We start from the raw sequence: 26,535 nt of genomic DNA, 5'->3' as shown, positions 1-26,535 counted from the left end.
ATAGACCAGTGTCTGGGGTACAGTAAGCAATCCCTGTCTCCCTAGCAGCCTCACCTCTGGCCTTCCCACCCCGTGGCCCACACTCCACGTGCACCCACCACCTGCAGGTGCCCATAACCACAGGCTCTCTCCTACCCTCCAGCCTTTGCATATTCTTTCCACATATACAAATAACACAACAAATAATTCTGTGCAAAAGATGTTTCTCCCTCATCCATACATCCATCTAACAGCTGCCCACCAACAACATGTGGCCCCATGTTCCTTTTATTTGCATGCCAGACTCATCCCCTGGCTTTCTCCTTCTCATGTTCCGAGGTTCAGCTCCAGGCCCCGTCCTCTGGAGCCCCAGGTCGAGGCAGATGCCCTTCTCCTGTGCACCCTCCTCTGGGAGCCCACAGCCCTCAGCCCACTGCATTGGGATCCCAGCTCCCCCTGTCTGTCTCCCTTCTGGGTGCTCCTTGGAGAGCATCGTGTTCACCTCTGCGTGCCTGAGCCTCAGAACCATGCACTGGATGCAAGAGAGGTTCAATAAACGGTTAATAACAAACGAGAAAAACGGAAGAATCACAGAGGCAAATTTCAACTCACTGTAACAAAACAAACCTTCCAAGTAATTAGACACTTATTAAGCAATTCCTTTATGCCAAACTCTGCACTAAGCTTTAACACACATGTCATCTAATCCTCACAATAATGCTGTGTCTTGGGCATGTTTATTCCCATTCCATGGGTGAAGGGATGGACACTCAGGACATTTAAAAAGCCTGCTCCAAATCACACAGCTAGTAAGTGGAAAAGTCAGGATTCAAACCCAGGACCGTCAGAGTCCCCATGCTCCACCCAGCACTAGACGAGCTCAGCTGTCAGTGTGGAAGGAGCTGCCTCTGGGATGTGCAAGAGCCCTTCCATGACGGCCACAGGACCTCACTGGGATAATGGGTGGGCTTCCTTTAGAAGTGGACCTAAAGTCACTGAAGGTCCCTTCTTACTCCAGGCTCTAGGGTCTATGATGTTAAATTAGGAGCTCCTAGGGTGGTTCATCTTGGTTTCCCCCATGGTGCTTAGCCTGAAGCTGGGCACACAGCAGGCAAATGATAAACCTGTGCTGAATAAATGAATGGACAGATGAATGAACGGATGAATAGATGGATGGATGAATAGATGGATGGATGAATGGATGGATGGATGGATGGATGGATGGATGGATGGATGGATGAATGGATGGATGGATGGATGGATGGATGGATGAGTGGATGGATGGATGGATGGACGGATGAATGGATGGATGAATGGATGGATGGATGGATGGATGGATGGATGGATGGATGGATGGATGGACGGATGAATAGATGGATGGATGAATGGATGGATGAATGGATGGATGAATGGATGGACGGATGAATGGATGGATGAATGGATGGATGAATGGATGGATGAATGGATGGATGGATGGATGGATGGATGGACGGATGGATGGATGGATGGATGGACGGATGGATGAAGGAAGGAAGGGAAGGACGAATGAATGAATGAATGACAATTTGTTTTGCACATGTCCGAGCCACCCTCTCTTCTGGGCTCCAGATCCTAACCCAGCGAACTCGGGAATGTCGAGCAGGCAGAGCACCCCAGCCGACTCCCCTCAGAGCTGCAGCGGCCCCTACCTGCAGAGGTGGTCCGTCCGGCACAGGCTGCGGAGGTCCAAGCAGTTGGGCTTCTCCTTGTCCTCGTAGGAGCAGCTGGGCAGGATGGTCTGGCGGCGGCGCTCGGCGCACGCCGGGTCCTGGCAGGAGCAGAAGAGCATGCGGTAGGTATACTCGCCGGGCACGCGGTCAAAGAACTGGCGCAGGGCCTTGTGGCACTTGCGGCGGTTGCAGCGCTCAGTGGGCGAGATCTCGCGGTTGCAGATGGAGATGTAGGAGGAGCGCAGCTTCTTGCAGTTGTCGTTCAGGTTGCAGGCTTTGGCGGCATCCAGGCAGTGGTTGCTCTTGGCGCTGACTGCCGGGTCTGCCCCTGTCCCTGGAGGGAAGGAAGGAGGCAGTCAGCCAATGCTGGGGACACCCCCCAGGGTCACTGTGCTCTTGGACTCGGCTTGCTCATCTGTGAGATGGGGATCACTTAGCAGCCCTCCCGCCTAAGGCTGTGATGAAGATCAAGTGAGTTAATATGCGGGTCCACTGAGCAAGCTGTACGTACGGTGCGCTTTTAGGATGACAGCTATTAAACCAAAGTCTCATTTAAAACTTATTTCAAAAACAGTATGAAGATTCCTTTAAAAAGCTAAAAATAGAGCTACCAAATGATCCAACTATCCCACTCCTGGGCATATAACCAGAGAAGACGAAAACTCTAATTTGAAAAGATACATGCACCCTAATGTTCATAGCAGCGCTATTTACAATAGCCAAGACATGGAAACAACCTAAGTGTCCATCAACAGATGAATGGATAAAGAAGATGTGGTACATATATACAATGGAATACTACTCAGCCATAAAAAAGAATGAAATAATGCCATTTGCAGCAACATGGATGGACCTACAGATTATCATACTAAGTGATGAAAGTCAGAGGAAGACAAATATTATATGATATCACTTATATGTGGAATCTAAAAAAGAATACAAATGAATCTGTACACAAAACAGAAACAGACTCACAGACACAGAAGACAAACAAGACCAGAGGGAAAAGGGGAGGCAGAGGGATAAATTAGGGGTATGGGATTAACAGACACAAACTACTATACATAAAATAGATAAGCAACAAGGATTTACTATATAGCACAGGGAACTATATTCAGTATCTTGTAATAACCTATAATGGAAAAGAATCTGAAAAAATATATCTGTGTATATAACTGAATCACTTTGCTGTACACCTGAAACATTGTGAATCAACTATACTTTGATTTTTAAAAAAATTATCACAAGATGAAAAAGCAAGCAACTAGGCGTTCGTGGCCCTGTTCACAAAAGTGGGAAATGGGGAAACAAAGGGACTGGCTCAAGAGCACACAACTGGATGGCCATTGATGCAAGATGTGTCCCCAGGTCCCTGGGCACCCAAGGTCACACATGTGAGCAGGGCTTCCGGTCAGGGAGCACTGCTGGCCCTTAGGAAGTTCCCACTATGGGATCTTCAGCAGCCAGGGTACCAACAGCACCATAGCCACCATCCTCACCCCCACCACTGTGACCACTGAAACTGTCCCCACACATTTCAAAAGACCCCATGGGGTGGGACTGCTACTGCAGACACTTAGTGCAGCCGGGACCACTGAAAGCAAGCGCTGGGCTGGGAGCCCGGCAGTGTGAGGAGGAGGCTGAAGGCCAGCCTCGGGCTCTAGCAGGGCTGAGCCCTTAATCAAGCAAAGCGCAGATGAGCTGGAGGCTGGGACCTTGGCATCAGAGCCGTGGCTGTGAGCTTCATGCCACTGCCTGTGGAGCAAAACACCTCGGTGATCCCGGGAACTGTCAGGTTCCTTCTGTGGTGTCTGCCCCAACCCCCAAGTCTCAGCTGTTCTGAGGGGAACAAGTGGCACAGGGACCCACCCCCAGCCACCAGCCTACTCCCACCTGCAGAGCACCTCTTGTCCATCCTGATGACAGACAGAGTAGGGAGGCAGGAATTCAGTCTGTACAGACCCCTCACCCGCCACCCTATGACATTCTGGTGAGAGCTGGATGGGAGATCTTCTAGCACACTGGCAGCAAACCAGAGCAGGAGCCCAGATCTGGCCAGCACCGTGGTATACCAGGGAGAGCCACCAGCTTAGGTCCTAGGATGGATGCGCCATGGTCTCTCATTCATTCCTCATCCACCCAACAAATGCTTTTCAGTATTTCTTGAGCACTACCCTAGCCACGTGAGGCCCTGCCCCACAGAGGGTGGGAAAGAGTAGGGTGTGGCCACATCTACCCTCCCATGACACTTCCAGCACAGGTCCCAGTGTTCCGATCACCTGGTCATTAATGATCTATCAAGTCCCACCTCTGCACAGCCCTCTCCCTGCCAGGTGCTGGAATGGACCCGTACATGTAAGAGGAGCTCCTTCTCAAAGACCTCACAAATCTAGCTAGGAAACGAAGAGGCAGAACAGCGGAATGATTAAGACTGGGCATCCTAAAACTGAGGCATCTGCATCGATTACTCATCCTGCTGCTTATCAGCTGTGTGGCCTTGGGCAAGTGGCTGGACCTTCCTTTGCCTCAGTCTCCCTGTCTGGAAAATACTACCTACTTCATAGCGCTGCTGTGAGTATGAATGAGCTCATTTTTCTCTCTCTCTCCCTCGTCTACTAGATCATCCCCATCTGCTATTACAGTGCCCGTCTTTAAGGGAAAAAAAGAACTTCTCATGACCACACGCCCACTGCTAAGCTACCACCCTATCTTTCTGCTCCTCTTTAAAGCAAAACCCCTCAAACGAGTCATCTATACCAGTAGTCACTTTCTCCCCTCCCGTTCTCTCCTGGACCCACGGCAGCCTGGCATTTGCCTCCTTCCTTGGCAGTGATCAGAGACCCTGGGGGTTCCTCCTCCCCTGCCCATCGGCACACTGGACACAACTGGTGGCTCCCTCAGCCTCCCTTTTCTCACAGCCTTCCTGCTGCCTCCCTGTGCTCTCCCTCCAGGCCTGCTTCGCTGGTTCCATCTTCTCCACCAGGGCTCAGCCCCCTTTCCTCTATATGCACCCACTCCCCAGGGCCCTCCACTCATGCATGGCCTTACACACCATCAATACGCTGTCAACTCCCAAATTTATATCCCCAGCCAGGGCAGGGACCTCCACTCTGAACCCCAGACTCATATGTCCAGCTGCCTGCCCATCAACTCTACCCAAAAGGCTATCACCCGCATCTCAAACCACACCCCACGTTCCCCCAAGGCTGCCCCCAACCCCGGGTCTTCCTCATCCCTCTGAAAACAACTCCAGCCTTCCAGTAGCTCAGGCCAAAATTCTTGGCCCTCCCTTGACTGCTCTCTTATCCACAGCAGAAAGACCTAGAAGAACATACCCAGAATCCAGCCACTCTCACCACCACCACCATCCCCACCTCGGTCCAAACCACTGTCACTGTGTACTGGTAAAGGTCTCCTTCCCAGTCTCCCTGCTCTGTCCTTTTGCCTCCCACCCCACAGCAATCTTCTCTCATCACAGCTGGAGTGAACCTTCTAGAACCTAAGGCAGAGATAATGCTCCTGGGCCCCAAAGCTTCCAGTGGCTTCCCCATCTAATTCAGAGGTCTTGGCAGGGTCCACAAGGCTCTAAATGTGTGCTGTCCAATATGGCAGCCAATACCTCATGTGGCCATTGAACTTGAAATAGAGCTAGCCCGAAAAGAGGTGTGCACAACAGATTTTGAAATCTTAATGAGAAAAAATAATAATGTAAAGCATTTCATTTCAAACAATGTTTTACCTGATTACATGTTGAAGTGATAATATTTTGGATATATTGTGTTAAACAAAAGTATTTATTAATTTAACTTGCTTCTTTTTAACTTTTTTAATGTACCTATCAGAAATTTTAGAATTGGTGGGAGGGATAAACTGAGAGACTGGTATTGACCTATACACACTACTATATATAAAATAGATAACTAATAAGGACCTACTGTGTAGCACAGGGAACTCTGCTCAGTAGTCTCTAATGACTGATATGGGACAAGAATCTAAAAAAGAGTATGAGATTAGTTCAAGATGGAGGAGTAGAAGGACGTGCACTCACTCCCTCTTGCGAGAGCACCGGAATCACAACTAACTGCTGAACAATCATTGACAGGAAGGAAGACACTGGAACTCACCAGAAAAGATACCCCACATCCAAAGACAAAAGAGAAGCCACAATGAGATGGTAGGAGGGGCGCAATCACAATAAAATCAAATCCCATAACTGCTGGGTGGGTGACTCACAAACTGGAGAACACTTATACCACAGAAGTCCACCCACTGGAGTGAAGGTTCTGAGCCCCATGTTAGGCTTCCCAACCTGGGGGTCCGGCAATGGGAGGAGGAATTCCTAGAAAATCAGACTTTGAAGGCTAGCAGGATTTGATTGCAGGACTCTGACAGGACTGGGGCAAACAGAGACTCCACTCTTGGAGGGCACACACAAAGTAGTGTGTGCACTGGGACCCAGGGGAAGGAGCAGTGACCCCATAGGAGACTGAACCAGACCTACCTGCTAGTGTTGGAGGGTCTCCTGCAGAGGCAGGCGGTGGCTGTGTTTCACCGTAAGGACAAGGACACTGGCAGCAAAAAGTCTCGGAAGTACTCCTTGGCAGGAGCTCTCCCAGAGTCCGCCATTAGCCTGGGTAGGCTCCAGTGTTGGGTTGCCTCAGGCCAAACAACCAACAGGGAGGGAACCCAGCCCCAACCATCAGCAGACAAGCAGATTAAAGTTTTACTGAGCTCTGCCCACCAGAGCAACACCTAGCTCTACCCACCACCAGTCACTCCCATCAGGAAACTTGCACAAACCTCTTAGATAGCCTCACCCACCAGAGGGAAGACAGCAGAAACAAGAAGAACTACAATCCTGCAGCCTGTGGAACAAAAATCACATTTACAGAAAGATAGACAAGATGAAAAGGCAGAGGACTATGTACCTCTGGCCAAGGAACAAGATGAAGGAACAAGATAAAGGAACAAGATAAAACCCCAGAAAAACAACTAAATGAAGCAGAGATAGGCAACCTTCCAGAAAAAGAATTCAGAATAATGGTAGTGAAGATGTTCCAGGACCTCAGAAAAAGAATGGAGGCAAAGATCGAGAAGATGCAAGAAATGTTTAACAAAGATCTAGAAGAATTAAAGAACAAACAAACAGAGATGAACAATACAATAACTGAAATGAAAAATACACTAGAAGGAATCAACAACAGAATAACTGAGGCAGAAGAATGGATAAGTGACCTGGAAGACAGAATGGTGGAATTGATTGCCACAGAACAGAATAAAGAAAAAAGAATGAAAAGAAATGAAGACAGCCTAAGAGACCTCTGGGACAACATTAAACACAACAACATTCGCATTATAGGGGTCCCAGAAGAAGAAGAGAGAGAGAAAGGACCTGAGAAAATATTATAAGAGATTATAGTCAAAAACTTCCCTAACATGGGAAAGGAAATAGCCACCCAAGTCCAGGAAGCACAGAGAGTCCCATACAGGATAAACCCAAGGAAAAACACGCCGAGACACATGGTAATCAGATTGACAAAACTTAAAGACAAAGAAAAATTATTGAAAGCAACAAGGGAAAAATGACAAATAACACACAAGGGAACTCCCATAAGGTTAACAGCTGATTTCTCAGTAGACACTCTACAAGCCAGAAGGGAGTGGCATGATATATTTAAAGTGATGAAAGGGTAGAACCTACAATCAAGATTACTCTATCCGGCAAGGATCTCATTCAGATTCGATGGAGAAATCAGAAGCTTTACAGATGAGCAAAAGCTAAGAGAATTCAGCACCACCAAACCAGCTCTTCAACAAATGCTAAAGGAACTTCTCTAAGTGGGAAACACAAGAGAAGAAAAGGACTTACAAAAACAAACCCAAGGGCTTCCCTGGTGGCGCAGTGGTTGGGAGCCCGCCTGCCGATGCAGGGGACGCGGGTTCGTGCCCCGGTCCGGGAGGATCCCACATGCCGCGGAGCGGCTGGGCCCGTGACCCATGGCCACTGGGCCTGCGCGTCCGGAGCCTGTGCTCCGCAACAGGAGAGGCCGCAACAATGAGAGGCCCGCGTACCACACACAAAAAAAAAAAAAAAAAAAACAAACCCAAAGCAATTCAGAAAATGGTAATAGGAACATACGTATTGATAATTACCTTAAACATTAATGGATTAAATACTCCATTCAGGCTCGCTGAATGGATACAAAAACAAGACCCATATATATGCTGTCTACAAGAGACCCACTTCAGACCTAGGGACACATACAGACTGAAAGTGAGGCGATGGAAAAAGATATTCCATGCAAATAGAAATCAAAAGAAAGCTGGAGTAGCAATACTCGTATCAGATAAAATAGAGAATAAAGAATGTTAAATGTTTAAAATAAAGAATGTTACAAGAGACAAGGAAGGACACTACATAATGATCAAGGGATCAATCCAAGAAGAAGATATAACAATTATAAGTATATATGAACCCAACATAGGAGTACCTCGATACATAAGGCAACAGCTATAAAAGAGGAAATCAACAGTAACACAATAATAGTGGGGGACTTTAACACCTCACTTACACCAATGGACAGATCATCCAAACAGAAAATTAATAAGGAAACACAAGCTTTAAATGACACCATAGACCAGATAGATTTAATTGATATTCATAAGACATTCCATCCAAAAACAGCAGATTACACTTTCTTCTCAAGTGCACACAGAACATTCTCCAGGGTAGATCACATCTTGGGTTACAAATCAAGCCTCAGTAAATTTAAGAAGTTGAGATCAAATCAAGCATCTTTTCTGACCACAATGCTATGAGACTAGAAATCAATTACAGGGGGAAAAAACGTAAAAAACACAAACACATGGAGGCTAAACAATACGTTACTAAATAACCAAGAGATCACTGAAGAAATCAAAGAGGCAATCAAAAAATATCTTGAGACTAATTACAACAAAAACACAATGATCCAAAACCTATGGGATGCAGCAAAAGCAGTTCTAAGAGGAACGTTTATAGCAATACAAGTCTACCTCAAGAAACAAGAAAAATCTCAAATAAACAATCAAACCTTATACCTAAAGGAACTAGAGAAAGAAGAACAAACAAAACCCAAAGTTGGTACACAGAAAGAAATTATAAAGATCAGAGCAGAAATAAATGAAATAGAAACAAAGAAAACAATAGCAAAGATCAATAAAACTAAAAACTGGTTCTTTGAGAAGATAAACAAAATTGATAAACCATTAGCCAAACTCATCAAGAAAAAGAGGGAGAGGACTCAAATCAATAAAATTAGAAAAGAAAAAGAAGTTACAGCAGACACCACAGAAATACAAAGCATCCTAAGAGACTACTACAAGCAACTCTATGCCAATAAAATGGACAACCTGGAAGAAATGGAAGAATTCTTAGAAAGGTATAACCTTACAAGACTGAACCAGGAAGAAACAGAAAATATGAACAGACCAATCACAAGTATTGAAATTGAAACTGTGATTAAAGATCTTCCAACAAACAAAAGTCCAGGACCAGATGGCTTCACAGGAGAATTCTATCAAACATTTAGAGAAGAGCTAACACCCATCCTTCGCAAACTCTTCCAAAAAATTGCAGAGGAAGGAATACTCCCAAACTCATTCTATGAGGCCACCATCACCCTGATACCAAAACCAGACAAAGACACTACAAAAAAAGAAAATTACAGACCAATATCACTGATGAATATAGATGCAAAATTCCTCAACAAAATACTACAAACAGAATCCAACAACACATTAAAAGGATCATACACCGTGATCAAGTGGGATTTATCCCAGGGATGCAAGGATTCTTCAATATAGGCAAATCAATCAACGTGATACACCATGTTAACAAACTGAAGAATAAAAACCATATGAGCATCTCAATAGATGCAGTAAAAGCTTTTGACAAAATTCAACACCCATTTATGAAAAAAACTCTCCAGAAAGTGGGCATAGAGGGAACCTACCTCAACATAATAAAGGCCATATATGACAAACCCACAGTAAACATCATTCTCAACAGTGAAAAACTGAAAGCATTTCCTCTAAGATCAGGAACAAGACAAGGATGTCCACTCTCACCACTATTATTCAACATAGTTTTGGAAGTCCTAGCCACAGCAATCAGAGAAGAAAAAGAAATTAAAGGAATCCAAATCTGAAAAGAAGAAGTAAAGCTGTCACTGTTTGCAGATGACATGATACTATACACAGAGAATCCTAAAGATGCCACCAGAAAACTACTAGGGCTAATCAGTGAATTTGGTAAAGTTGCAGGATACAAAATTAATGCACAAAAATCTCTTGCATTCCTATACACTAATGATGACAAATCTGAAAGAGAAATTAAGGAAACACTCCCATTTACCATTGCAACAGAAATACCTAGGAATAAACCTACCTAGGGAGACAAAAGACGTGTATGCAGAAAACTATAAGACACTGTTGAAAGAAATTAAAGATGATACAAACAGATGGAGAGAGATACCATGTTCTTGGATTGGAATAATCAATATTGTGAAAATGACTATACTACCCAAAGCAATCTACAGATTCAATGCAATCCCTATCAAATTACCAATGGCATTCTTTACAGAACTAGAACAAAAAATCTTAAAATTTGTATGGAGACACAATAGACCCTGAATAACCAAAGCAGTCTTGAGGGAAAAAAACGGAGCTGGAGGAATCAGACTTCCTGACTTCACACACTATACTACAAAGCTACAGTAAACAAGACAATATGGTACTGGCACAAAAACAGAAAAATAGATCAATGGAGCAGGATAGAAAGCCCAGAGATAAACCCACGCACCTATGGTCAACTAATCTATGACAAAGGAGGCAAGGATATACAATGGAGAAAAGACAGTCTCTTCAATAAGTGGTGCTGGGAAAACTGGACAGCTACATGTAAAAGAATGAAATTAGAACATGCCCTCACACCATACACAAAAATAAACTCAAAATGGATTAGAGACCTAACTGTAAGACCGGATACTATAAAACTCTTCGAGGAAAACATAGGAAGAACACTCTTTGACATAAATCACAGCAAGATATTTTTTGATCCACCTCCTAGAGTAATGGAAATAAAAACAAAAATAAACAAATGGGATCTAATGAAACTTAAAAGTTTTTGCAAAGCAAAGGAAACTACAAAGAAGACAAATAGACAACCCTCAGAATGGGGGAAAATATTCGTAAATGAATCAACGGATAAAGGATTAATCTCCAAAATATATAAACAGCTCATGTAGCTCAATACTAAAAAAATAAACAACCCAATCCAAAAATGGGCAGAAGACCTAAATAGACATTTCTCCATAGAAGATATACAGGTGGCCAAGAAGCACATGAAAAGCTGCTCAACATCACTAATTATTAGAGAAATGCAAATCAAAACTACAATGAGGTATCACCTCACACTAGTGAGAATGGGCATCATCAGAAAATCAACAAATGCTGGAGAGGTTGTGGAGAAAAGGGAACCCTCTTGCACTGTTGGTGGGAATGTAAATTGATACAGCCACTATGGAGAACAGTATGGAGGTTCCTTAAAAAACTAAAAATAGAACTACCATATGACCCAGCAATCCCACTACTGGGTATATACCCAGAGAAAAACCATAATTCAAAAAGAGACATGCACCCCAATGTTCATTGCAGCACTATTTACAATAGCCAGGTCATGGAAGCAACCTAAATGCCCATCGACAGATGAATGGATAAAGAAGATGCGATATATATATATATATATATATATATACAATGGAATTACTCAGCCATAAAAAGGAACAAAATTGGGTCATTTGTAGAGATGTGGATGAATCTAGAGACTGTCATACAGAGTGAAGTAAGTCAGAAAGAGGAAAAACAAATATCATATATTAACGCATATATGTGGAACCTAGAAAAATGGTACAGATGAACCGCTTTGCAGGGCAGCAATAGAGACACAGATGTAGAGAAAAAAACGTATGGACACCAAGGGGGAAAATTGGCGGGGGAGCGGGGGTGGTGTGATGAGTTGGGAGATACGGATTGACATACAGACACTAATATGTATAAAATGGATAACTAATAAGAACCTGCTGTATAAAACAATAAGATTCCAAAATTCAAAAAAAATAAAATAAAAAAGGGTAGATTCATGTATATGTATAACTGATTCACTTTGCAGTATACCTGAAACTAACGCAACACTGTAAATCAACTCTAATAAAAATTTTAAAAAAGGAAAGAAATTTTAGAATTGCATGTATGTGACTCATAACATACTTCCATTAGCCAGCACTGCCATATACGACCTCACTTCCTACTCATCCCCCCTGTTCACTTACTCCCTTCTAGCCACACTGGCCTCCTTACTCTCCCTGGAGCATGCCAATCATGACCCAACCTCTGGGCCTTTGCACTTGCTGATTTCTGCCTGGAAAGCTCTCCCCCACCCCCATGACCACACAGCTCCTTTCCTCAACTTCTTTCAGGTCTCTGCTCAATGTTACCTTAGCTGTGAGTCCTTCCTGACCACCCTACACATAATAACAAGTCACTCCCTTCACCGCCTACTCTGATCTCTTTTCCCCAGATTACACATCACCATCTGCCATCGTATACACTTATTTAGTCATTTGTATTTTTCTACCAAATGTTAGCTCCATGAAACAGGGGTTTTTTCAGTTGTACTCACTGCTGATTCCATAGGTGCCAGTTTCTGGTACATAATGAATGCTGTATCCGTATTTGATGAGTGAAAAAATAAATGTATTTGGTACAGTATCTAGTTCATAATAAGTGTTCAAAAAATGTTGGCTAATATTATTACGGAAGCCAAAAATGACACAGGGCCAGCAACATCAGTCAGTACAAGACCAGGTGCAGTCAAGCGTCAATGCGGGGTCCAGCCTGGAAGTGTTCAGAAGTGAAACTAGGAGGGTGATCATCGAAGACTGAACCATCACCCCAATACCCCACCCAGACAACAACAGCCCTATGAAGGCAGAAAGAGAAAAGTTCCCTACCTTCTTGTAAAAAATAAAAGGGGAATTAGGGCAGAAAGGGAATCAAGGTTCGTTTTCCTACCCATTCAATTAACAAATCTTTGAGGGTCCACCGTGCGCCAGGCACTTCCCCAGACACGTGGCTGGGGTCAAGGCTGAGGTGATGCTGATGTGCTGGGGAGGTCAGGGCACTGCCTGTAGGAGCCAAGGGGAAAGCATCCTGCCCAGACTAGGGGGTCCCAGAAGCAGCAACAGCTCTCCTGCAACCTACATGATGAGGGAGAGGAAGCAAAAAGAGTGGAAAGGGGGTCCCAGGCAGAGAGAAAAACAGCAAGGTCAGAGGCTGGAAGGAGCCCACAGCAATCCAGCGTGCCTGGAGATGCAGCCTGGAAGAGGGACCACCAGAGACAATGCTGGGGAGCCATGCAAGAGCTTTCAGCCATGGGGCAGGGTTGGGGGGCGAGTCTCTGAGCAGCTGCCAAGCCACTCTGCCCGGGCCAGGCGAGGACGCAAGGACACCTGTCTACATGAAGGCCATTCTGGGGCACCACTTCCATGGGAGGGCTCTCCCGGACCAGCCAGTGTGTTCTTTCCCATTCAGTGCACCTGTCAGGACGCTGGCTGGTGGAAGCGAACTGTCAAGCAGCCTGGGGCTGAGGTGGAGGAGAGCAAGGACGTGAGGGGCCCCAGAGAGGAGCAGGGTGACAACCGCCAATGAACAGCAGCTAATTTAGGCCCACGGCGGCCCTCAGGTTCCCAGGTGCACCTTCCCGCTCCCCTCCGTATGTTCCCGAGCTAACGTGGTGTAATTACAGCCTCAGCGGCTTCCATTTGGAACTTGAATAGTGAAAGCTTTTGCTAAGGGGGTGGGAAATGTAAACCCCTGGGCCAAAACTTGGTAAATTTCCTAGGAAATACACACGCACACGCGCACACACGCGCACACACACACAAAGGGTGGCGAAAGTAACAGCAATTGCCTAGTTACCAGGAAGATGCCCCTTCTGATCCTCCCTGAGTGGGTAGAGAGGCCAGTGGGCCGATGATGGGGCCCCGCTCCACCGTGGAGAAAGGCCCAGGACTGGCCTGCTCTGGCTCGCCCAGTAAGTGAGGAAGCCCGTGCTGGGGCAGGCAGACCTGGGACAGCCTCTTCCCAGCCCATCCACTGCCTCTGCATCTGCACTAAGGCGCCTCTCCCTCGGGTCCAGAAGCCTTTGTTATCCTTTTCAAGAGACCCCACTGGGGAGGAAGAAGGATGTGCTGGATTGCAAACACCAGCCCAGTGTGGGCCGCAGCCCCTGAACTGAAATATCCAAACGGCAGGGAGGGAGGTCCCTGCTAGCCCACCACCACCCTGCCCCATCCCTACACAGACCACACAGGACCTTTGAGGGATTCAGGAGCAAGGAATTCCTCCCAGGCCTGGGCCAGCCCGCTCTCCAGGCCTGCTGAGAAGAGCGCAGATGGGCCAAGGAGTAAATGGGAACAGCTGCTCGAAGGAGAGGGAGGTGGGATTTAACCGTGCTTGGCACTTCCCAAAACCTCCGTGGACTCATCCTCCCAGCTCCAGACCCTGGGGACAGCTGTAGAGGGACTGCCTCACCCCAGCCAAGCTTCACCCACCTCCCCGCTTCCCTCCTGGGGTGCCGCCCCAAGCCAATGACCATCTGTCTTTAAATCTTCAAAATGATATCCTTGAATATTTTCTTTTATAGAGCTAGGTTTACCAAACCGCAGTCACCCGGGTACCACCCATATCGTTTGGGCCATGTTACCAGTACCACCTGTGCCAATATTTAATTAATTTTTTCTTTAAATCCCTTAATTCTTATATTAAATGAAATGTTTAAATTTCTTCAACAGACTCACTTTTTAAATTTTTCAATACCTACCTAGATTTGTCCTGGATGATAACATCCATGTTAGTTCTGAATTTTTCCAAGACGTGTTAAAATGCATTACTATTCAAATTCAAATATTTATTCCTATGCCCATCTCCCATTCTGGCAATGGCGTACATGCCCTTGAAGGGAAGTAACTGATTTAGACGTGAAGTTCTTAAACTTTGGTGCATTTGTGACTCGCTCCAACTGCCTGTTGCCCACAGATGCTCAGTCCCACCCAGACCCTCCCAGTCGAGAGCTCTGTGGCTGGCACCCAGGAATCTGGATTTCACAAGCTCCCCATGATTCTGAGGGTGCCTTCCAAAGCTGGAGAACCAGAGGCTCAGAGGAGAAGCAGAGGTGCCCCTGGCCTGGTCCCCCAACATGCACACACCCCATCCAGCCCACAATCAATCGACCAAGCCCATCCTCAGCAGAAGGGAGTTGATGGGCCTCTGCTGTCACCAGAGCAGGTCCCCTGGGGGCTTCACTACCCCACCGCCCACCCCGAACTGAAAGGCCCATCAAGGTAGACCTTCCAACCACAGAGCAGGCCTTTCCCTGGAGGAGCAAAAATAAGATGCTTACCTTTCCACAAAGCTTCCAAAGCAATAGGACTTGAATTTTTCATCTCTTCCTTCTGGCCTTCCAGGAAACTGCCACGCTTGTCGCTTGTCCCTAATCCTGCTTCTGGCCATGTCCACCCTCAAGCTGACCCTGGGCCCCTAGGCCATGCTCTGCAGCTTGGCCACTAAAGTGGAAGTCAGAAACCTGGGCCCTAATTCTGTCTCTATCTCTCCCAAGTGTGTGAAACCCCCAACAAAGACTGACCCTCTCTGGGTCTCATTTCCTCACCTGAAAAATGACAAGTTTTTTTTTTTTTTAATAAATTTATTTATTTTATTTATTTATTTTTGGCTACGTTGGGTCTTCGTTGCTGTGCACAGGCTTTCTCTAGTTGTGGCGAGCGGGGGCTACTCTTCATTGTGGTACGTGGGCTTCTCATTGCAGTAGCTTGTCTTGTTGCAGAGCACGGGCTCTAGGCACGTGGGCTTCAGTAGTTGTGGCACGTGGGCTCAGTAGTTGTGGCTCATGGGCTCCAGAGCACAGGCTCAGTAGTTGTGGCACGTGGGCTCAGTAGTTGTGGCATGCGGGCTCTAGAGCACAGGCTCAGTAGTTGTGGCACACGGGCTTAGTTGCTCCACGGCACGTGGGATCTTCCTGGACCAGGGCTCGAACCCGTGTCCCCTCATTGGCAGGCGGATTCTTAACCACTGCACCACCAGGGAAGCCCAAAATGACAGATTTTGAACTATACGGCTTTCTAGGAAGTTCTGTGACTCTCCTGTCTACTTCCATCCCCCCACATGCCACTGCAGGACTCTGCGAGCTGGAGGGAATAAGGGAGCTCCCCTGTCCCACCCTACAAACTCAACAGCGCATGTGCACACCTCAACACGCACACACACACCAGGGCTCACAAGGCACAGCTCCACATCCCAGTAGGTCAAACAGCTGTCAGCCAACGGCTGTTTTCACGTGCTGACCACATGCCCCAGAAATCCAGCCGTGAGCTGAAAAGATGGAGTCCCTGCTCTCCAGAGGCCTTTATTCTATTGAGAGGAAGACTGGTAATAAACACACAAACAAATAAATAAGGCAATGTAAAGCGCTATGAAGAAAATCAAATAAGCAGAATTCAGAAGAGAATGCAGGATGAGGGAGGGCCTGTCCTAGGAGGTGACATCCAAGCTGAGAAAGAATGAAGGGCAGAAGTGAAACATGCAAATAAAAAAATCCAAGGTAAGGGAATCCCAAGCAAAAGGAAGAGCAGGTACAGAGGTCCTGAGACAGACATGAGCTCGGTGTGTTTATAGGCAAAAGGAAGGGAAAGTGGCTGGAGTTTCCGAAACGAAATGAAAGTAAGAGGAAGAGGAAGCCAGAGGGACAGTCAGCAGAGATCATGTGGGACCTTGCAGAGCAGGGTAAGAACTTCAGATTTTATTCTAAGATGCAAAGCACTTAGAGGGTTTTAAGGATGGGAGTCACCCGACCTCATGTACTTTGGCTGACAGATGGAAGACCGAGTTCCCATGAAGGGGAGGGGGCTAAAAAGGAGACCAGTTACAGGCTGTTGCCGTAGCAGGCTTGGGGAGAATGGTGACTGCAAAGATGTCAAAAAACGAGCGTATTCTGCATATAATTTAGAGATAAAGCCAACAGGATGGGGAGAAGGAGAGAAATCACGGAAAACGCCTAGGTTTTTGGCCTGAGCACCCAGCGGATGGTGGAATCATTTGGTGAAACAGGAAAAACTTAGAGAGAAGAAGGAGGGACAGAACAGAATGTTTTCAACTGAAGTTTGAGATGCCTGTGAGATGTCCACATGGACATGTTGAAAGGCAAGAGGATAAATGAGTCTGGAGTTCAGAAAAGAGGTCTGAGCTAGTGATAAAACTGAGCATGACTGACATTGGAGGCTATTTAAAGCCACATAACTACATGAATTAGCTGAGGTTGAGGATGAAAATGAAGAAGAGGAAGTGGGTCAGGACAGAGCTCCAGGTGCCATCATTTAGTGGAGGTTGGGGAGGAGCGGACCATGAGGTGATGGACAATCTGGAGATGCTGGTGTCATGGAAACCAAGACAAGAGTTTCAAAAAGGAGGACAGTCAACTGAGTTCAGATAATTAGGGGCACAACGGTGAGCAGAGAGGCACTCAACAATGAGATGTAGACTAAACAAACTCTAAACAGGGCTGGATGGAAGGCGGGAAGGGTGAGGAGGAAGAGGGAGGGGCACGGAGAAGAGATTCCACGTGGGGGCCCCGTCTTCCCTGCTGGGTTGCAGCCACCCTGAGCATTACCTCCATGCTTCTTGCCCTGTGGGGCCACCCATGACCAGCTCTCCCTCAAGATTCATTAACTTTTACAACAGTCAATTACTGAGCACCCACTACATGCGGAACACTGCTGGAGAAATGAACAAAACTGACAAAACTCCTCTGTTTCTAGAGCTTACATTCCGGTGTGAACATGAGATTATAAACAAGTTAACAAACGGAAACTTTCCCTTTGGCCTGAGGCTTACCCTGCAGGCTTCACGAGCATCCCTGCCCATCCTGCTTGGGGCTGCACTGGTGATTAAGAGCAGGGACTCCCAGCCATGTCTGGGGAGTTAGAGGACCCGACTGGGCCACTGACTAGCAGAGCAAGTGTGCACAGGTAACACAACCTCTTTCAGCCTCATTTTACTCATCTGCAAAATGAAGATACGACACCCACCCTGCCTACACACAGGACTGCACTAAAGATTACACGGGATAATGTGGACACAAATGCCACAAGCGGTTTCCAGCCTATAGCACACGTGCAATAAATGTTTGTTTAAGAATGTGGTCCCTGCTGTTGGTGGGAATGTAAATTGGTGCAGCCACTGTGGACAATAGTATGGAGGTTTCTCAAAAAATTAAAAATAGAACTACCATATGATCCAGCAATTCCACTCCTGGGTATACATCCAAAAAAAAAGTAAAAACGCTAATTCAAAAAGATATATATACCAATGTTCATAGCAGCATTGTTTATAATTTATGGAAGCAACCTAAGTGTCCATCGACATATGAGTGGCTAAAGAAGACGTGGTGTGTGTGTGTGTGTGTGTGTGTGTGTGTGTGTATATGCATACATACATACAATGGAATACTACTCAGCCATAAAAAAGAATGAAATTTTGCCATTTGCAGTAACATGGATGGACTTGGAGGACATTAAGCCAAGTGAAATAAGTCAGACAGAGAAAGACAAACACTGTATAATATCACTTATATGTGGAATCTTAAAAATACAGCCAACTATGAATATAACAAATAAGCAGACTCACAGATATAGAGAACAAACTAGTGGTTATGGAGGGAGAGGGGCAATAGAAGGATAGGGGAGTGAGAGGTACAAACTGTTGTGTATAAGATAGGCTCAAGGGCTTCCCTGGTGGCGCAGTGGTTGAGAGTCCACCTGCCGATGCAGGGGACACAGGTTCGTGCCCTGGTTCGGGAAGATCCCACATGCCGCGGAGCAGCTGGGCCCGTGAGCCATGGCCGCTGAGCCTGCGCGTCCAGAGCCTGTGCTCCACAACGGGAGAGGCCACAACAGTGAGAGGCCCATGTACCGCAAAAAAAAAAAAAAAAAAAAAAAAAGATAGGCTCAAGAATGTATTGTACAACATGGGGAATATAGCCAATATTATATAATAACTGTAAATGGAAAGTAACCTTTAAAATTTGTACAAAAATATTTTTTTAAAAGAATGTGTTCCCTGGCTAGAAAAACCCTCCCCTCCATCTCTCCGTTTTCACGCGGCCCTGCTAGAACTGGCCTGTCCCATGTGCCTGTCACTCCAGCCACGCGCATCACATACCAAGAGCCAAAAGTGTTCCCAGTCTCCCTGTCGGTGAGCAAGAGAAGGGCTTCAGAGATCCCTCTGCTTACCCAAGAAGCCTAAGAGAGCAGGACCTCAAAGATCTTTCTCACTTCTGGGCCCCCGCACCACCAGGAGCTGTGACTGGTGGCCGGGAGCCCCACGCCATCCAGCATAAGGTGAAAGCTCAACTTCCCCAAGAGATGACCGGCCAAGCCCAAAATGCCCTCCTGCCAGGGTTCTGCTGTCACTCAGGGCCCATGGACCCAGTGGGAGCCCAGCCCTTATCCTCACTGCTCTGGTGCCTGCCCTCTTCAAACCGGCCCCAGCAGTCTTAGTCCAGGCTCCCTAACGTCCTCAACTTTCTGTCAGAACTTTCCCCTCACCTTCACCTCACATAGCACGCGGCCACCCCAGCGCTCTCCGGGGCCCCTGCATTTTTGGAAGCAGGCCAACCCACCAAAAGTCAGTTTGATGAATGGCAAATTCACTGCAAATCAATTCAAAAAAAATCAATTGCTGGGCTTCCCTGGTGGCGCGGTGTTTGAGAGTCCGCCTGCCAATGCAGGGGACACGGGTTCATGCCCCGGTCCCGGAAGATCACACATGCCACGGAGCGGCAGGGCCCGTGAGCCATGGCCGCTGAGCCTGCGTGTCCGGAGCCTGTGCTCCGCAACGGGAGAGGCCACAGCAGTGAGAGGCCCGCATACCGCAAAAAAAAAAAAAAAAAAAAAAAAAAAACAATTGCTTTTGAATATCATTTTATATTTTGACAAATTTTAAGCACTGTCAGAATTTTCTCCAATTCCGCAAAAGGCATATGCGTCTTGATTTTGTGTTTCTAGCAATTAAAAATTAAAACTTCATTATATATTTCACGTTTGAAGGGACTTTGTAAGCCACTTTTTTTTTTTTTTTTTTGCAGTACGCGGGCCTCTCACTGTTGTGGCCTCTCCCGTTGAGGAGCACAGGCTCCGGAGGCGCAGGCTCAGCGGCCATGGCTCACGGGCGCAGCCGCTCCGCGGCATGTGGGATCCTCCCGGACCGGGGCACGAACCCGTGTCCCCTGCATCGGCAGGCGGACTCTCAACCACTGCGCCACCAGGGAAGCCCTGTAAGCCACTTTTGAAGGCTCTCTGTCCTTTTAAATATAGTCTTGGCGTGATTTTTTTTTTTTTAATATTTAAGATTTTTACCATTCTCATACCAATTCCCACAATGGCTTATCAGCTTTAATTCTGAATTTATAACAATTAAAAAACCAAAATTGAGGCATTTCATATTGATGTGGTTCACCTTAATCCTTCGTCAGCCTTTTTTTTTTTTTGTCATGAATAAAGGTAGGACTGGAAGCACCAATCGTAAGCTAAATTTTTTTTACTGATTATGAAATATACTTTATTGCTCTAAGAAGTCTACATCAACTCCTGATGCTTAAATTCCAGAAAACTGCATATATCTTAAAACACAGCAGTGAAGACCATTTGCAAGAATCTTCAGAAGCCATGAAAACCATATTCAAATGTGAATTTCTAAAAGTTTTACAAATGATGAAAGGAAACAAGTTTTGGCAGATTCATAAATCCGGTAAAATCAGAGATTTGGTCATTTAGCACACTGATTTGGGAAGAAGTGACCATTGGGCAGCTCCCGGCCCAGAGGTGGTGGGAGTCCTGCTTCCTCCGCAGGGTCATTTCCGGGCCATTTCTCCTCCTGTGGGACTCCTGACACCAGTCCACCCCCTACTCCTCCTTGGCACTGTCATCTACGGACCCCATCGTTCCCCGTTGCCCTCTCTCAAGAATGATCTCCCATCGAGCTCACTGTCCTCCCTTCCTCTTCCCAAGCATCCCGTCCAGGGGCTCCCCTTCCACACTCGTCTCCCTGCCTGCGGAGCTCCCCTCCACCCACCCACCCCCGCCACTTGGCTCCCCTTTCCTCACTGGCCCTGGTCTCAGCCCCCTTTGCTAGCGCTTCCTCTCTGCGTGAAGAGCCCCAGCCTCCCTCTCTGTCTATACTCTCCCTAGGTGACCTCATGGTTCCACAGCTGTACATACCATCTATATGCTAACGATTCTCAACCTATATATCAACCCTGACCTCTCCCAGGGCTCCAGACTTACATCCGACTGCCTACCTGGCATTTCCAGGTGGAGATCTAACTAGCATCTCAACACCCACGTGGTTGAAAGAGAACACTGGAGCTCAGCTCCCACCCCCAACCTGCTCCTTCCCTCATCTTCTCCATCCTAGTAAACAGTGGCACCATTGTGTTCAAGCCTAAATTAGCAGAGTCATCCTTAACTCCAGCCCCACAACAGATCCCAGCTCCTCGCGTCCTCTCCTCTCCTGCCGTCATAGGACATGGACCACTGTCACAGTTCTTAGCCACTCTCCCGGCCCCTGATCCGCTCCCCCACAGCACAAGAGCAATCTTTTCCAAAACATAAATCACACAGTGCTACTCTAGTATCTAAAATCCTCAAAGGTTTCTCATTACTCTTAAAAAGAAACCCAAACTCCTTAAGTCGCCTGCAGCATCTCAGGGATCTGGCCCCTGCCTTCCTCTGTGGCCACCTCCCAAATCACCTCCACCTCATCACTGTCCCAGCCTGTGGCCTTCCCTAAGCCCTGCCCTCCACCACCCGCATCCCCACCTAAGGACCTTTCCCCAGCTGTTCCCTCTGCCATTCCCAGGCCTTCCCAGGGCTGGATACTTCCCGGGAGTCATCCTTTGGCATTTCCAATCCAGAGTAGCCACCAGGCACCTCTGCCCATCATGCTATTTTAATCCTTGCTTAGCATTCATCACTATCTTACTTTTTATTTTTGAGTAGTTGTTGGCTTGTTTGGTTTTTCTGTCTTAGGCTAATCGAACGTAAGCTCCACTAGAGCAACAAGACTCCTCTGTCTTGTCCACTGGGGTATCCTCAGCACCTAGATCAGGGGATGGCATGCAAGGGATGCCTCGTGAATCCGAGGGATGGACTCACACACACGCCGTTTCTGCAGAGAGAGGACCTAAGCATCCAGAGTCCAATGACATAACCTCCAGGCTGCAGAAGGCCGAGAAACACACACATAAGGTTCAGTCTGCTAACTTTTGTTGATCAGAAGGATGGCCTTCCATTCCTCAGGATTCACCCTGACCACTGTTCCCAGGGCTTCCCGAAGAGGTCCGAAAGAGGCCAGGGGCAGCGCTTGTTCCCCAAGGGAAAGGCCACACACACCCCACTTTCCCACTCAGGCCTCTCCATCCCTGCCTCCTTCCCCTCCTTCCCTCTCCACATGCAGAAGGAGGCCACTGCCAAAAACCCATAAACACACATCACCCGACACACACACACCACACACACCACACACACACATCACCCCACACACACATATAACACTCCACACACACACACCACACACATACACACACCACACACACACATACATACCACCCATGTGCGTACCACACATACTTATGCTCCCCACCTACACACTACACACACATACACACTTGAGCCCATTCGGATCTGTTCCTTTCTCTACACACTCATGGGCTTAAAAGAACACATTGACAGAAAGAGAAAAATAAATACCGTATGCTAACACATATATATGGAATCTAAAAAAAAAAAAAAGGTTTTGAAGAACCTAGGGGCAGGACAGGAATAAAGACGCAGACGTAGAGAATGGACTTCAGGACACGGGGAGGGGGAAGGGTTAGCTGGGATGAAGTGAGAGAGTGGCATTGACATATATACACTACCAAATGTAAAATAGATAGCTAGTGGGAAGTAGCTGCATAGCACAGAGAGATCAGCTAGGTGCTTTGTGACCACATAGAAGGGTGGGATAGGGAGGGTGGGAGGGATACGCAAGAGGGAGGAGATATGGGGATATATGTATACGTATAGCTGATTCACTTTGTTATACAGCAGAAACTAACACACCATTGTAAAGCAATTATACTCCAATAAAGATGTTAAAAAAAAAAAAAAAAAGAACACGTTGACAGATCGGTTGGGAGGAGCATTCCCAGAACAGTTACTCAAATCCTACATTCCACCCAGATAAATAAGGTGAGCATGGCTCAGGGTAAGCCCGAGGAGCATGCCTGGGGCAGGGCCGGGGTTGGGTGGGGCCGGGGTGGGGCGGGCGGACCAGAGCCCTGCAGAGCCACCTCAGGAGCCATGAAAGAGCTGGCAGACCCAGCCCAGAACTGCCCACACACACACATAGACCCCCGATGCTGGCAGAGCCTGTCTATCCGCCCAAGGGGAAGCAAGTAGGTGCCCTTAGAAGATGCTATTTTTTTTCTCTTTGTTTTTCTTTTTTTTTTTTTTTACATCTTTATTGGAGTATAATTGCTTTACAATGGTGTATTAGTTTCTGCTTTATAACAAAGTGAATCAGTTATACGTATACATATGTTCCCATATCTCTTCCCACGCAAGAGGGAAGATGCTATTTGAAGGGAACCAGAAATACCTTTCCCCCCCTCCAAGACCTCACCCCAACCGTGGCACCTGAACTTCTACCATTAAAAAGCCTCTCTTTGGGGTTAAATTTTGTTCTCTCCTGGTTGTTGTTGTTTTTTTTAATCGCAATTTCTTCCTTGGACAGGAAGACAACTAAACATGAAGCCACCGACACCCTGCTCACGCCTTCTGCAAGCAAATCCTTCTCCTGGCTGGGGGAGCCTGAGGAGGGGGGCACAGAGAAGAGGAAATGAAAGGGAAGAGGGGAAGCGCTTGGCGCCCCTGATGGAGTAACTGGCATCCTCCTTTGGGTCCCAACTGCTGACCAGCGCGGCCAGGGTCACGGGTCACCTGGCCCTCCCTCCCCACTTCTCCCTGTTCCCATAGTCCCTCCTCCCGCCCCACACCCTCTCCTGGGCCATCAGACAGTTCCTCCCTGAAAGGGGGGGATGTAAGAGGTGACAGAGCTGCAGCTAAGGCCCAAATTTCATTGACACTCAGAGTCTCTGACAGCTGTTAGAAGAAGAATGTGATTTTGAAATTTAAATAACACGCTTCTGCATTCAGCTCAAGGAGACAACCTGAGGATAAGCAGTTTCTCGCCCGAGCCACCAGGCAGGTGGCAGGGAGACAGGCTGCCTGCTTCCTCCTCTCCTCCCCTGCCCTCTGTCCCCAAAGCCCCACCGCCTCCTCACAGGGGCCGCCTCAGAGTGGGGTCTCTGAGAGGCACCAGCCGACCTGCTGGACCTTGCTCGCCATCTTCTGCTCAGCGACCCCAGGGAAGGAGGGGCTGGGGGCACAAAGGCTGGGCAGCCCCTCAGCGGAGCCAGGGAAGGGAGGGGGGAGCTCCCCGGGCATCCAGCGGAGTTAAGCCAAGCCCGACCCTCTCCCGGCCCCTACATGGCTACTCAGGCAACCTTCACAGGGGACTGACTCTTGAGCCCGGGGATAAGCTCCTCCCCGACCCAAGGGCAGCTCAGCCCCGCTCCACAGACCCAGCCCCAGAGCCAAGCTGTCACACTGAGCTCTGTCCCGGAGACTTCCTGGACAGGAGTCCCAAGGGAGGAGACCCCAGAGACGCCGATCTCCCATCTGCCACCAGGTCTCTAGTCACTGTCATCTGAGCCCACCAGGCCCAGAAGGTATGCGGTTCCTGCTGAGCCTGGCCATGATGCTATGATGCTGCTGGGAATGTCGTTCCCAGATCCCAGTCTCTCCTCTTCCGAGACTCTGCTGATTTTCCCCAGGCACCGCCTATTGCGGCCTCCCTTGGGCTCTCAGGGTTACTCTACCACCACTGACAAACCACCCAGTGGGCGTCTAAGTGGTGTCCGCCTGCCCCACAAGCCAGTAAGGACACGGTCTGGTGCCTTTCAAAGCAGCATCTTAGGTAGCGTCTGCACCACACGGAGATCCAGCCCCAGCCCTACCTCTTCCACGAAGCCCTCATGGGCTTTCCTTTCCTTCCCTAAACCTCAGGGCCACCTGACAGGCGGCCCACACGGGACGCCTCAGACTTGCCTGGACCTCTTAGCCACCCTCCCTTGTGCAGCGCTTACGGCTCACACTAAACCACTAGCTCCCCCAGCCCCTGACAGCGTCACCTGTGGCCACCACCTAGGGTGCTCCCGGGCTCCGGCGCCCTGTGGGGAGCCGCGCACACGTCATCACCCATCCTTGCAGGGCTCCATTTTACAGATGAGAAAAATGAGGTTCAGAGTCAAGTGACCCACCCTGTGGTCAACCAGCTGGTAGGGCAGGACCAGGATTCAAACTAGGACCAGCAGGCCTCCAAGTCCACAACCGCCCTCTAGTCCAGGATCCTCCATGGATGGGGTCAGGAGCACAGCACAGCACTAGACACCCAGGGGAACACAGAGAGAGGCGTGGGTGCAGTGACACAGAGACCAACGCCCACAATCAGAGGGTGAGCGCTGTAATAAGAGCCAAGTGCAAGGGCACAGAGTGGGAGGGTGGTGTCCCTCAGGGGCCATCTGCAAGGCTTCTTGGCAGGGGTAGGGTTCCCTCCTCTCCTGATCCCCCAAAAAGGGGACCACTGGAGCCTCCAACTAGAACATCCCCGGGCCTCTCCTGGCTCCATCCAAGCAAGATGGCCCACCCCAGAGGCTTGCGGCCAGCTGAGGCTGTCGCCACCCATCGCTTCTTCCTCCAACCCACAAAAGGCCCGAGCCCAGGCCTCTCGCCAGCCTCCCTGTGTCCCCACCCAGTCACAATGCAGCTAAGGCCACAGAGGCTCAGCAGTAGCCCCAGGGACCTACTGTCCCCTGCAAATCGCCCCGTCACCTCCCACTGCAGCCCCCACCCAGCACTAGCATGGGTGGAAGGCAGCCTCACGTCGCCAAAAGCCATGCAACCATCTCCCAGATGCAGGCTCCAGGCCGGCCCTACCCCAGCCGGCCAATGGCCTTTGGAGAAATCACTCCACAGTCAGTTCTAAGAAGCTACGTGTTTTAGTGCAACGTGCCAGGCACCAGACCAGGCACCTACCTGCAAGTTCTCATTTAGTCCTTACAAAACCAGAGCAGGTAGGTTTTGCTATCGGTCCCGTGTTGTGTAAGAAGAAACCCGGGCTTAGAGGTGAGGCCCCTGCCTGAGGTACGCACTGGGCAGGGATAGAAGCAGGACTGAATTCTGGTCTAGTCCATCCCTTCTCTTGGGGCCTCAGTTTCCCTTTTTGTCAGGTAAGGGGTGAGCTTAGATGATCTCCAAGTTCCCCTCCAGCTATAGAAAAGACAAGATGTGTTTGCATAAATATGCTCCATACCCATGTATCTCCAATGTCTGCATCGGATGCCCAAGGCCCCGGAGGCCCCCAGCCTCACCAGAAATGCAGAGGCAGCGCTCGCTGACAGCCCGGCCCACACCACCTGCCTGCCGCTTCTCCCGGTCCCTGAGGCACAGCCCAGCGGCGAGGGAAACCACTCTCTGGCCCTCCCAGGCCTTTCATCCTCACTCTGATGGTTTCACCCCAAGTGGATGGAGCAGTTCCCTTCCCTCACTGTCCGCATCACCCCTCACAACCTCTC

At 48.2% G+C, this 26,535-nt stretch overlaps 1 protein-coding gene across 1 annotated transcript in view; it reads right to left on the bottom strand.

The window, feature by feature from the left end:
• Nucleotides 1–26,535, bottom strand: part of GFRA2 (GDNF family receptor alpha 2) — a 93,418-nt gene that overhangs the window by 51,337 nt on the left and 15,546 nt on the right. Inside the window, exon 4 of the mRNA XM_065878724.1 lies at nucleotides 1,668–2,022. Coding sequence (XP_065734796.1) covers nucleotides 1,668–2,022 — 355 coding nt within the window. The remainder of the gene's footprint in view (nucleotides 1–1,667; nucleotides 2,023–26,535) is intronic.

The sequence above is a fragment of the Phocoena phocoena genome, chromosome 6 (assembly GCF_963924675.1).
Source record: "Phocoena phocoena chromosome 6, mPhoPho1.1, whole genome shotgun sequence".
Classification (NCBI taxonomy): domain Eukaryota; kingdom Metazoa; phylum Chordata; class Mammalia; order Artiodactyla; family Phocoenidae; genus Phocoena; species Phocoena phocoena.
This window is presented reverse-complemented; position numbering and strand designations above follow the sequence as displayed.